Source organism: Microcaecilia unicolor, chromosome 4 (genome assembly GCF_901765095.1).
Source record: "Microcaecilia unicolor chromosome 4, aMicUni1.1, whole genome shotgun sequence".
Lineage (NCBI taxonomy): Eukaryota > Metazoa > Chordata > Amphibia > Gymnophiona > Siphonopidae > Microcaecilia > Microcaecilia unicolor.
In genome coordinates this window covers 315,017,148-315,030,126 of record NC_044034.1, presented here as the reverse complement: position 1 = coordinate 315,030,126, position 12,979 = coordinate 315,017,148, and the positions used below count along the sequence as shown (strand labels likewise).

Here is a 12,979-nt window from a genome sequence, read left to right as displayed (position 1 = left end):
TTAATTTATAATACTGCAGATGCGGAATATTTTATAATACAAAACAACAACAGGAAAAGCTTTCCTGCTGAATGCAGTGGAATAATCCAAGCACCAAGCCAGTGAAGTATAGCCAGAACTATAGCGGGAAAACAATGTGGAGAGTGGAGGAAAGGAGTGGGGCATGTCGGCCAACTAAATCATTGGGAGGGTCTTTTACTAAAGCGCTCATGTTTTTGGCGCGCACTAAAATTGTGGGAGCGCTAAACATTAGAGACGCCAATGCATTCCTATGGGTGTCTAACATTTAGCACGCACGCCAAAAACGTGAGCGCACCTTAGTAAAAGACACCCTGGATTAGCTCTGTGATCTCTGGTGCTCATCTCATTTGCTGATGCATCAGCTCATGTCTGTATCATAATGCAGAGGGGAGAGGGGACAAGAGGCTCCGCTTATCCTGCGGAGGAAACTCACATCGTAGGTAACTTCTTCGACCTGGTCCTTCTCCATCAGAAAAATCTTGCAGACCTGTTCACATGGGCCCTGTAGAATCCGTGCAATAAGTGGATAATCTGATTCCTTCAGTTTCTGCTTTTCTGTAGCAGTAAAGAATACAAAAATTGTTCTTTCTTGAAGATCATAGATGTACTAGGAAATCCCAAACAGCATCCCCACTCACTGTTCTGTGTAGTCTGTCCAGTTCTAGCTAACCCTTTAAGGCAGTGGTTCCCAAACCTGGTCCTGGAGGCACCCCAGCCAGTCAGGTTTTCAGAATATCCACAATGAATATTCATGAGAGAGATTTGCGTGCACTGCCTCCACTGCATGCAAATCTCTCTCATTAATATTCATTGTGGATATTCTGAAAACCTGACTGGCTGGGGTGCCTCCAGGACCAGGTTTGGGAACTGCTACTTTGAGGAAACTTTTGATGCTGGTATTCTACAGAACAGCAACAAATATATTTGAAACATTGTGATGTTGACCAGTATGCGTTTGTTATAGTTCCCCGGGAGAGATTGTAGGTGCTCCTTTTTCCCCTTTCTGCAGAAATGAGCAAGTTGAAAAGTGCACACTTAATGTGACACAGTGGTGCATTTCATCTTGCCTCTATTTACAGACTTGGGCATGTCTGCATATATGGGTAGCAGGAGATGCATAACTGTGTAGGAGGGGAGATATGTGGATGGGTGTGTGGTGCATGTACATGCGTGTGTGTGTGTGTGTTTTATGTATTTTTAAATACAAATTTGATCTTTTTTTTGTTTTTAATTTTGGATTATTTTTGTTTTTGTTAGTCATCTTCGCTGTTTGCTTTTTTTGGTGTTTTTTGCGATGACTGGTTTCTTCTGTTTTTTTGTACTACTTGTGTGTGTGTGTGTTTCCATGGGGAGAGTTTGATGGAATGTCTGAGGGTGGGGGGAGATATCTGTGCCTGTCAAAGGGAGGCTGTGACTGTGGGCATAGCTTCTCTTCATCTTTCTCTCCTTGTTTTTATCCTTTTCGTCACTACAGCAGAGCTCCTTTTCCTGTTTCGGTTGGGGTTGGGTCCCATGAGGTTATTCTGACGAGGTACCCCAGCAAGCAAGCAGTTAATCTTAGTCTGTCCTTCCTGATCCCAGCTCCAAAAGTTATGTTTAGTTTTTTGCAAGTGAAATTTCTGGAAGCAAATGATTTTTCCAAACAAAGCAAGCAGGAAAGCAGCACTGTGTTTCTAGTACGTTTTCTCCAAAGGAGAATGTTCTGTTATAAGGCTTTCTAGCAGCTCAATGTGGCCTTCCTTGACCAAGTGACACCCTGTGCAAGTGAATCCATGAGGCTGTGCCTTTCCCCTGTAGAAGGTATCTTACCCTTCTATTCCTCCAATTCCTGGTTTTTTTTGCATACAGTGTTCTATTCTTTTTTTAATAGAAAATGGAACCAATAACATTAATCCAAAGGATATTATACATGGATACAAACAGTCCCCTTTTTCCAGTTTTATACAGGTATTAACTCACTCTTCCTCCATCCCTGTCCCAAAATACCACAAAATCAGTCAAAAGGAAAACAAATGAGATCACCCATGTGTGAGTTATAATTGTATTTGTATACTTGTAAAAACAAACAGAAATCTTTTTATCTTAACTTGAACAAACATACAACTGTTCCCCTATTAAATGCATACTTAATCCAAAACAGATATCTACCTATTTATGGTACAGTATGACACGGGTCACTGAGTTTGCCCTGATCTAGAAAAAACAGGTCGTTCTCATGCAAATGTGCCATTCTTTTTAAATTTCCCTGCACAGGTGGCTCAGTACATAAAATTTGAGATGCCGGTGCTCACCAGTTTCATCCAAAAGCTGAAAGAGGAGGAGGACCGAGAAGTAAGAAAGTTAACACGGAAGTAAGTCTTGACCAGCAACTGAGCATGTTACCTCCATATCGAGTCCTGCCACTCCCAATGGATGGGGAGACTCAAGCCATGGGTCTGTAGGGTCACAGTCTTTGTGCCACAGAGGTGACCCAGCATTCATGGTTGTAGTAAGTAATTGGCTATAGCATGGTGCCAGTGTATCTTTGCTTTGTTACAGTATATACTCATCACCTGAGTTAGACCCTTGGTTGTCACTCCCAGTGCTCAAAGGCTGCCAACAGATCAGGTTTTTAGGATATCTCTAATGAATATGCATGAGAGATCTGCATACAGTTGAGGTAGCAGATATGCAAATATCTCTCATGCATATTCATTAGAGGTAGCATGACAACTTGACCTATTGGCAGCCTCGAGGACTGGGACTTCAGGCCAAGAAGTTTGAGGTTAGTCTAAGTTTTGATTTCTGTGTGTAAATTTTCACTTAAGATACACTGGATAAAGTGAGGCTTAATAGTATAATTTTATTTTTTAAATTCTTAACATTTTTGTTTTATCCTACTCCCTCCACTTGCACACACTTTAAGTACAGGCAGTGTTACTCACCTGTAATAGGTGTTTTCCATTGATAGGATTGAGAAGACACACAAGTGGGTAACATCATCTGATGACTCAGGGATGCAACTGCTGTCCCAGAGCTCAGGACTGTACAAAGTTCTGCGCATTCAAGACTATTCCCGTGGACAGCAGTATCCTCAGTTCACAAGCTCAAAACAGTTAAACAGCTGTTGGGGAGGTGGGAAGGATTGTGTGCCATAGACTGCTGTCTGTGGAAAACACCTGTTAAAGGTGAACAAAATTACTTTTTCCATCGATAAGCAGAACTGAGTCAGGCATACAAGTAGGTGACTCCAAGCTTATTACTGCTTAGCAATGTATTGTCTTAGTCCTTGGAGTAGCCTGCACTGTCAAGTGTGAGAATTGTTACGTAAAGATGACAGATTGGCCAATACAGCTTGACTGAAAGGAACTGACCTGTGTTAGTGTGATCCAAACAGCCGTGAGGAGTGAAAGTCAATGAGACAGATTTCAAGGGGGGTACTGTAGTTGCTTTAGCTCTAATTTGATGAGATTTGACCTTGAAGCTGAGAGAAATATGTACTTGTTCATAGCAGAGCTGTATGCAAGAGGCCAAACAGTTTGCTAAGGTTCTCTTTGCAACTGGCTTGCCAGTTCTTTTTGATAGAATGAAACAGTTGATTCCTAAGGTATTCCTCTGTCTCGAAAGATGGGCATCAGAATATCTACATTGAGGAACCATTCATTCAGTCAAAGCACCCTACTGAGCTTGTTGGCTAACTGATTTTGGAGACCAGGAATGTAAGTAGCCTGAATCCAGATGGAGCTGGGTATGCAGAGTCCCAGATTCTGGCTGTTTCTCATTAGAGACGAAGAGAACCTGAGCCCCTTTGCTTGTTCATGGGAGACACCCGGCAAGAAGACTTAACATTTTGTGGAAGTTAGCAGGTATATAATGCACTATATAGAGTTGGTGAGCAACTGTTCTTGCAGACTGCATAGGTCCCTGAATTAACTTCTTTCCAGTATGGTCCCATCAATCTAGATTCATTGCCAGGAGGACTATTAGAAAGATCTCTGGATTTTGTGGCATTCCACACTTTGGCTTTTCTGTTACTGAAGAGGCTGGCAGCTGGACTTTATTAAATCCTGGAGATGGTTGGACTTTGTATCCAAGCATTTAGAGACTCTTTGAATAGAGAATGGATTTTGCCACATGCCTCACATTGGGACTTGTTCTTTGGAGGTGGAGAAGTGTCAGAAGGAGTACCTGTTTATCTGTCTTCCTCATGTTCAGTGGAGGGTAGCTATATAGCAGAAGGATATAATCGACCATTTTAGATGGAAGTGATTTCCATAGAATATAGAGGAAGGGAGTGAGCTGGTTTGTGCTCTGCAGAGGGCAATAAAGAGATAATAGGATCCAAGCAAGAAGGTCTTTATGTAGGTATAAGACTAGAGGAATGTGTTGATTCCTTAAGGTGTGACATAAGGGAAGGGAAATGGGACTTGATATTTTGTACCTGGGGCAATGGAGGGTTAAGCGACTTGCCCACAGTCACAAGGAGCTGCAGTGGGAATCGAACCCAGTTCCCCAGGATCAAGGTCCGCTGCACTAACCACTAGGCTACTCCTTGTTTGATGCATTTTTAAGATATCCTTTAAAGAAACACATGGAAATAGCTGAAAATATGAAAATGATTCATCAGCTACTGCAACCAATACCAGATTCTTGAAAGTAGGTCATTGTATAGAAGATTGTGCAGTGGTAGGATGTTCTGAACTGAAGGAGTCCAAGCACTTCCTCCTGGTTGCATTTAACTAGCTCTTTAGAATTAATGAAAGCAACCTTTGCTCAGAAAGCTGTAGTTCTCTACAGTCACTTACAGATCATAGTCCACCACAGAGATGGTCATGTATGTGTGTCTGATCGTTCCCACAGGTACATGGTCCTCCCCTTGAGCTTGGATACCTCCAGGTTCTCTGCCCCTTGGATGACTTAGGGCCATTGTGCCAAGAGGTTGAAGGTATCTTCATAGAAGATTCTCATCTGTTCTCTGCAGAAATAGACAGTTTCTGCGCAGAAGAAGCCTTTTATGCAAGACATTTCCAAGAGCAACTTTTCAGTATCCAAATGCTCGGAGATAGTTGAGATGATCTCTTCCGTTCTCGGTGAAATTCAAGCACAGTGTTTACAGTCCTTTAAGTCATGTTCAGGATCGGCACAAGAAGTATTTGATGTGTGCATCAAAAGTTTGAATTATTCTGCCACATTTTGGGTACAGACAAAGTCAAACGGGCAACATAGCAGATGAAAAACAAGGTCAGAAAATCAACGAACAGGAGAGCTTTATTTCATGTCTGTTCAGCAGAGTGTAAAAAAAAACAAAACTGAAAGAGACTGCTGCATGTGGGAAGGACCACACATTAAAGTTCTGAGCTCTGGAGAACCTGACTAAATCCTGCTTGTTGATGGGGAAAAGACATATATATATCTTTTGCTTAGTTTAATCTTCACACAGTATAAAATGTTAAGATTTCAATGCAAATGGAGTGATTCACTCCAGAAGATTAACAGATTCAGCATTACACTTTGCTCGAGCTGAATTTCACTGGTACTGTCAACCAAGTCATGCCACCTGTAGGTCTCTTTTGAAGGTTTTTATAAATCCTAAAAGATCATCTTCAGTGCTCTTTCGTTTTCTATTCTGTGTAATAACATTTGATGATTCCCTCTCACCCCGCCCCCATAAGAAGGTTGTCAGCTCGGGTATCTAAAGAGCTGAAGGAGGAGTGAACATTTTTTGAGTTGGTGGTAACAGTGGAATTTTCTTTTTCCTCTTTCCCAATTCAATTATACAAAATATATTGGGGTTTCCTAGATGTCAGTTCATATCAGCTTTTTAGTGATTACATCTATTTAGACCAAATAGTGACAAGTAATGATAGCAAATTTATTTTTACAGCACTGCAGGGGGGACAAGATAAATGTCTGAAGAGAAATAGAGAATGCAGTTTGATTTCAGTGTTGAGTTCATTTTAGAATGTCTTCGATCCATGTTAGCTTTTGCACCTGCTCAAAGGCACATGCAATAGCCAGCTTCCAATTAAGATCTGGGGCCTCGAGCATGGGCAGGTGCAAAAGCAACTTCCTGGACTCCACTGACATAACAGTGACCTTCCCTTCCATCCCTGGCTCTTACCACAGGGGCTGTCCCTGGTGCCTAGCAGGATGGAGAAGCGATTCCCAGTCACTCAAATTGGCAGCGCTGACTTCTAGCAGTATTGTGGTACTGCTAGATTAGGAGTGTGTGCCCTTGTTTGACAGCTTCACTTTTAGCTGTACTACCGCAAATTACTACTAGAGGTGAGAGGCATTTTGATACAGTGTCGTTTTTCTCTACAAAAACTTATCTAAATTATGCTTTTGTGTATGGCACTAAAATAAGTCAACCTAGGTTTGTCTGCTGGGATACGTTTTATTTGAATTAGATTCTCCAAGACCTCATCTTCCTACGGATATATATATATATTTTTTGTAAATTTTTAGTTTAGGTAACAGAACTTGGAGAAAAGAAGAAATCTGTTTATACCCCTCCATTTTTCAATGTTTTCTTCATTTTGTTCAAGATGGTTTGACAGCTGTGTGTCATTCTAGCATATACTGACCTTTCTCTATCGTCCCCTCACAGATCTGCTTTGTAGTCATATATTGTGTTTGATTGTTCCCACAGGTACATGGTCCTCCGGCTGATGATGGAACAGAGATTGCAAGAAATAGAGGAGTGCCCAGCGTGCATCTAACTCTCAATGCTAGCTTTGCTGTTTACTTGTCATTGGTAATGCAACACTTGTATCATTCATTTATACTAGACTCGAAGGAATCCAGAGTAGAACTCATACACTAAAGAGCCATGTATGTTGGTACTTCCGCATTCATGTGGCATAGGATTGTACTAGCTGATGGTGTTCTCTTCACTAGACAGATAAATGCTGGACTGGATTATGGTATTCAGCAGGCAGGGTGGGGAGCAGTGGAGGAGAAGGACCCTTTGGGAGCACTACATATCCTTATATATGAATTGTTAGCAGGCATAATGCTCCTAATTTCCCCCCCCCACCCACCCCAAAAAAAAAAAGTCTGTGGCAGAGAGTAAGCACTGGCAGGCAGACATGTTGAAGCTCTCTAAATAAGCATACAATTTGGATTAGTATTAAATCACAAGCCAACCATCGTGTCTGTAGATTCCAGAAACCCAACAGGGATTCCCCATTTCGCTGGAGCTTCGTCAGGGGTAACGTAGGGAATGAAGAATAGCTATGCGTACTGTTTATTTCTTCATTTTAAAATATTTAAATAAGCCATTGCAGGGCATTAAGATATTTGTTGAATGTCGTAAAGCGGTTTAAGGATTAGTTACCTTTTCATGGTATGTACTTGCAGGAATGCTGGACTGATCGGGCCATTGGAAGCTACATTGATCACCGTTCATAGCTGATTTGTTTGAAATATGACCAGTGGACCCATCACATTTGGCCTCTTTCTGATTTGTATGACAACTGTTATTATCGGGTAATCCAAGAGCCCAGTGAAGCAAAACATTGGTTTATTCTACAGCACAGTACAAAACTTTCCAGTTTCAAATGTGATGACCAACTGAATTCTTCTCTGCCTTCCCACTAGTTAGCACTTCTCTAATTCTACCAGACATACACAGCGCTGAATGAACCAGTGGGAGTGCTCTCGACAAATGATCAGGCTTCTTATGGAGAGACCAAATGTATTGTGATAGCCTGAGCATTGCCAGAAAAAAATGGTATATTCTGCCAACTACCTACCACTGGGAAGGGTTCCAGATCCAGCTCTCTGCCATCATCACTGACTACATGTACTTAGCTTTTTCTCTAGTCTCACAATGCAAATAGCCTAAGCACAAGTGATCGCTCTGACCATGGCTGTATCATGGTGGTGTAATTGCAAAGGAGCACATTTATATCCTCTTTAGTAGTTTTATCCCTTCCCATATCACAGAGGACCCATCAGGGAACATGATTTCAAGGAGGATGAACTTTTTCCTGTTGCTGCTATAGTGAGGCCTTCCTGACTACCTTTCACTTTATCATTAATGGTATGTATAAAAGGAAAAGCAGAGCACACTCTCCTCAGTAGAGTTCTTTGCCAAGGGAAAGTCTCCCAAAATTCCAGTTCCCAGGGAGCATTCAGCTGATATGCTTCAAGTATGACTTGCCCTTTACAGTAATTCAGTACTCTAGGGCAGTATTTATCAGCCCTGTCCTGGATGTACCATAAACTGGTCTGGTTTTCAGAATAGCCATAACGAATATGCATAGAATATAAATTTGCATGCTTTGTAGACCTAGTAAATGCAGATCTATTGCATTTATATTCATTGTGGTAATCCTGAGAACCTGACTGGCTAAGTGTGTGACCAAGACAGCTGCTGTAGGGTAGTGGTTTGCAAATGCAGTGCTGCCCCACAGCATTTGACTGGCAGGGTAACTGAAGTGTATAATATTGTCTGGCTATATCTGAATGCATCTCATGGATATCCTATGTGCTAGTGGTCCTGAGATTTGGGAGACCCCATCATAGGTATTAAGCTGCCTGCCTGACTTGTCAGTTCCTGTGTTCTTATTTTTAATTTTTATTGACTTTCAGTATTATTTCCATGCACTAGAGAACACAAAACAAGTTCTGCAAGATAAAAGTTTAAGATAAAATAAGGGCTGAACAATTATCAAAGCAGAGGTCAACAGCTCATTAAGGCTACACAACATGAGCAAGGACTAGGGTTAATGAAATGTTGAAGATTAACTTTTAAACAGAACATATGGTTACCACTATAAAAGGCAGAGAATCATGAAGATGTTCTTCTAACCAAATTGTGGATGAAATCTGAGGCCTGTGTACCAATGTTAGCATAAGAAGGTTACCAAGGTTAACCCACCGCTCTGCTGATGGGTTGCGGAGCTATAGGCTGTGTTCATTTGCCAACAACCATGGATTCTCAGCAGTCATCGTGTACCTGGTGGCATAAAGGATGCATCACTTCTTGTCACAGGAAGTTTAATCATGGGTTAAGGTACTGGAATGAAATCAGGTGACTGCTGTCATATCTCAGGGTTATAGAGAATCATTGATTAGTAGGATACATGAAGACCTTCAAGACAAACCCAGTCTGCCCATATTCCCTTCCTGCTGTAACCAGAGACCACATAAACCTTGAGTTTTTCACTTCTTTATAGTTAAGGATCTTCTGTGCTTATTCCAGGCCGCCTTGAATTCTGTTACTGTTTTTACCTCCACTGGGAGGCTGTTCTATGCAACTCCCACCTTTTCTGTGAAGAAATATTTACCAGTGTTACTTAAGCCTACCTCTCTTTGAGCCTCTCATCATAACATTTTTGTCTTAATCTAGTGCTTCCTTTCAATTGGAAAAGGTTTACATCTTGTGCACTATTAATACCTTTTAGGTATTTGAATGTCTCTCCTCCCCTACGTATACATATTTGCATATTTTAATCCTTAAGGGCAACTTTCAAAAACCATTTACCAACTTGTTCTTTTCTCTGTATCTCTGAGCTTGATAGTCTTTGATTTCCTTATATGCACTAGTTACATTATAGTTTGAATTGTGAAAACCACTTTGTTCTCTATCCACTTAATCAAGGGGAACAGGAGAAAGTTGATGAAAAGCCTAGTTGGGAAAATAAACTGAATCCCCCAGCAATTTGGTCTTTAAATACCATTGTCTTCATGTTAGTTTTTAGGTTTACTGGGGAAGAAACTGAGAAGTGGGGGATTAAATCATAGGAGCCAGCCATGTGGGTGGTATGGGTACTCGAGTACCCCCAATATTGAGTGAACTCCATACTCTGACCAGGGAACATTTGCTTGTGTTGAGTTTAGCACCCCCAATCATTTTGAAAAGTTGGCTCCTATGGATTAAGTCAACACAGAATTGACTGCCGTTTGTGTTATGGAGTTTTGTTACTTTTTCCAATTTTATTGTACAAGATTTTAAAAACTTTGTAATGCAGATTCGAAATCTTTGATTTGATATTTCCCCCCATGTACTGACCATGTTAATTTTATTGTGGGTAGCTTGTGCTCTGTCCCTTCATTACTTGAGAAATTGTGATTGGGTATAAGTGTTCACATGCTGTGTAGTAAAATGTCATCGTCTTTTGAACAGGTTTAAGGTTTACTTTTTCCACAGCATATAAGAAGCGTAGTAAGCTATAGATCATGAATAGATGTGAAGTATAAAGTTCTCAGCTACGTCTTTTGTGTCACACACATCTGGTTTATTGTGCTCCTTCCCCCTCCCCCAAATGCATGTCCACTCCCTGGATTGAACATCACCCACCCCATTCCAGATGTTAATGAATCTAACACTAGGGAAAGAGGAGAGGAACTTTTGTAATGCATAGTGACATCAAAAGTGTTTTCAGTCTGGACCTTATTGTTTTCCCAGGCTGTTGAAAATGGGTTACTTCTACATTTCAAACACAGTAAACTGCAGATTCATCTATCTCAGTATTTTAAATATGAGGCCTTGTGGAGAGAGCTGGCATCATGTTGAGCATATAAGAATCCATAAAGGTTAGATTTATCCATAGGCAATACACGTAGGTGCAGGGCTGGCTCAAGGGATTGTAATGCCCTGAGCTACAGTTTGTATCAACCCCCCCCCAGCTCACTTATAGCCAGCTTGTGATACTGATTCCCAATTAGCCAGCTTCCCCACCTGGCTGCCTGCATCACCTGCCTACCAGCCAACTCTTCCACCCCACACAGCCACATACCCAGACTCACCCCAAGGACATCGAAAACAGGAGTAATCCCCATTCACTTCTGTCCCAGCTGCTGCCTGCTTCAAAACGACTCCACTGATCCCTATAGGTAGTCTTGCAGTACTACTGCTAGGGGGTTCAAACTGACCTAAGACAGCCTTCGAAGCAGGAGTGAGTGGGGATCACACTGTATTCACTATCTTCCTCTCATTCATCTGCTTGATACCCCTACCGTGACCTCTCCCTCATAGTTCTGCCATGCCCAACAGCTCCCTCGTTCTCCTCCTCCTACCCTTGCAGCCTAGCATCTTCTCCCTCTCTCTCTCTCCTGACTCCCCCCCCCCACCCCATTGGACTAACATCTTCTTGTCCCTTTGCCTCTACTCCCAGTATTTCCCTCTCATATCTCTCCCTCCCCTCCGCCTAGTCTACCTTAAAACTTGTCTCTCAGAGATCACCGGTAGAAGAACCTGTTTTCTGATGCATCCCATCCCCCTCTGATGCAACTTCCTGTTTCCACCTGGGCTGGATTCATCCGAGGAAAACCTCTGGGCCAGGTTGCAGGCAGTATATGTGTATTCCTGCTGCTACTAGCAATCTCTAAAGAGACAAATTTTAAGATAGCTGGGAAGGGGAGGCAAGTGGAAGGTGAAATGCCTGACCATGGAGCACAAGTGGGGGGGGGGGGGGGGGGGAGGAGGAAGAGATGGGTGCTTAGTGTGTGTGAGAGCACAAAGGTGAGAACAAAACACATTCTTACTACTGTGAAGTGTGACACAGACTATAGGCATCCTTGATCTTTGGCACCCTGAGCCAGTGCCTCACCTGTCCCCTGCCTTGAGCTGGCCCTGGGTAGCTGTCTTTTGGTATCAAATTTTGAAGAAACATTGGAATCCCAGCACAGGCCCAGAGCTTTAGAAGTTTGTTGCTAAGGATCCAGAAGATGCCATGCCCCTCTCCCTTTTACCTGGCCTTCAGTGGCAATGAAAAAAGTTAGCCTGAGGCCTGTGAGCCAGTGTGCACCACAACCTTTTGGCCCTTCCTCTCCCTTTAGATATACTACCATCCTTAGTAATCGTAAGCTCGTGAGGAGGAGGAGTGGGAATACTGCACAGCTTGTGAGCACATAACTTCTATCTGTTATGGGCTAGGGCAAATTGGACAATGGTGGGGGGTTTGCAGAAGGTGAGGTCCTGCTTTCCCACAGAATGTACCTGTGGCTGTCTGTTCCAAATCCAGCCGTGAGACCATGCCAGGTAGACAAACTGAGCAACTTCCTCCAACATACACACGGCTAAAATTGCTCTGTAGTCTTCATTGTGGAGATCCACATGTGCAATTCAATAAAAGCGTGCACTGGCCAGCAATCCTGTTTATTAGCTCTGGGTCACAGCCAGTCCTGATTTTTACATCAAGTGCACATATGAACATATAGTTTCACTTGCTCTAAAAGGGGCAGTATGTGAAACCTGGACTGCAGCAGCTTGGTGGTGCTGGTGACATGATGTGCTACAAGGCAGACCAGGTGCACTGATTTTTATTTTATTTTTAGCTTGTCTAGTCAGGTTTTTCAGATTATCACGATGAATGTACATAAGACATTTGCTTCTAGTTGGTCTCCAGCATCTCTACTATAATAAAAGGCACCTTCAACGTTGTGAAGCTGACTCCGTGGCTTCAAGTGAAGGATTCGTAAGGATCGTTAGGTTCTTCGCTCTGTAACCATCTCGGCCCTGCCCTCGTGCCTCTGATAGGTCTGCCGCCCTCGATGTCATCACGTTTCGACATTGAGGGCGGCGGACTTATCAGAGGCGCAAGGGCGGGGCCGACAAAGATGGTTACAGAGCGACGAACCTGACGAAAATTACGAACCCTTCAATGAAGCCAGAGAGTCAGCTTCACAATGTTGCAGGTGGGTGGCTGGAGGGGAGGGAAAGAGAGCGGGCAACTACCCTGGAACTGGGAGGGATGGAGAGAGGGGGGCGGCCCCTGCAACTTGGAGGGTGGGCGGCTGGACCCTGGAACTTGGAGGGGGGCCAGGCGCACCCAGAAACTGCGATGGATGGAGGGAGGGGGTGACCCAGAAACTGGGAGAGGGGGGGGGGGGGGAAGACCCTGGAACTGGGTGGGTGGGAGGGAGGGAGGGAGAGTGGATCCTGGAACTTGAAGGGGGGCCAGACCCTGAAACAGAGGGAGGGGGCGCAGGCGGACCCTGAAACTGGGTGGGAGGGGGCCCCTGGCCC

The 12,979-nt window shown here is 43.2% G+C and overlaps 1 protein-coding gene across 5 annotated transcripts in view; it reads left to right on the top strand.

The window, feature by feature from the left end:
• The window catches only part of RASSF2 (Ras association domain family member 2), an 84,963-nt gene extending 72,539 nt beyond the window's left edge, over nt 1–12,424 (top strand). For 4 of the 5 annotated variants that reach the window (XM_030201848.1, XM_030201847.1, XM_030201849.1 and 1 more), the window contains 3 exons: nt 2,275–2,372; nt 6,653–6,757; nt 7,363–12,424. In XM_030201848.1, the coding sequence (XP_030057708.1) occupies nt 2,275–2,372; nt 6,653–6,722 (168 nt within the window). In that variant the 3' untranslated portion in view covers nt 6,723–6,757; nt 7,363–12,424. Of the gene's footprint in view, nt 1–2,274; nt 2,373–6,652; nt 6,969–7,362 lie in introns of those variants that run through there. The other variant, XM_030201851.1, reaches the window with a different exon arrangement.
• The last annotated feature ends 555 nt before the right edge of the window (nt 12,425–12,979 follow it).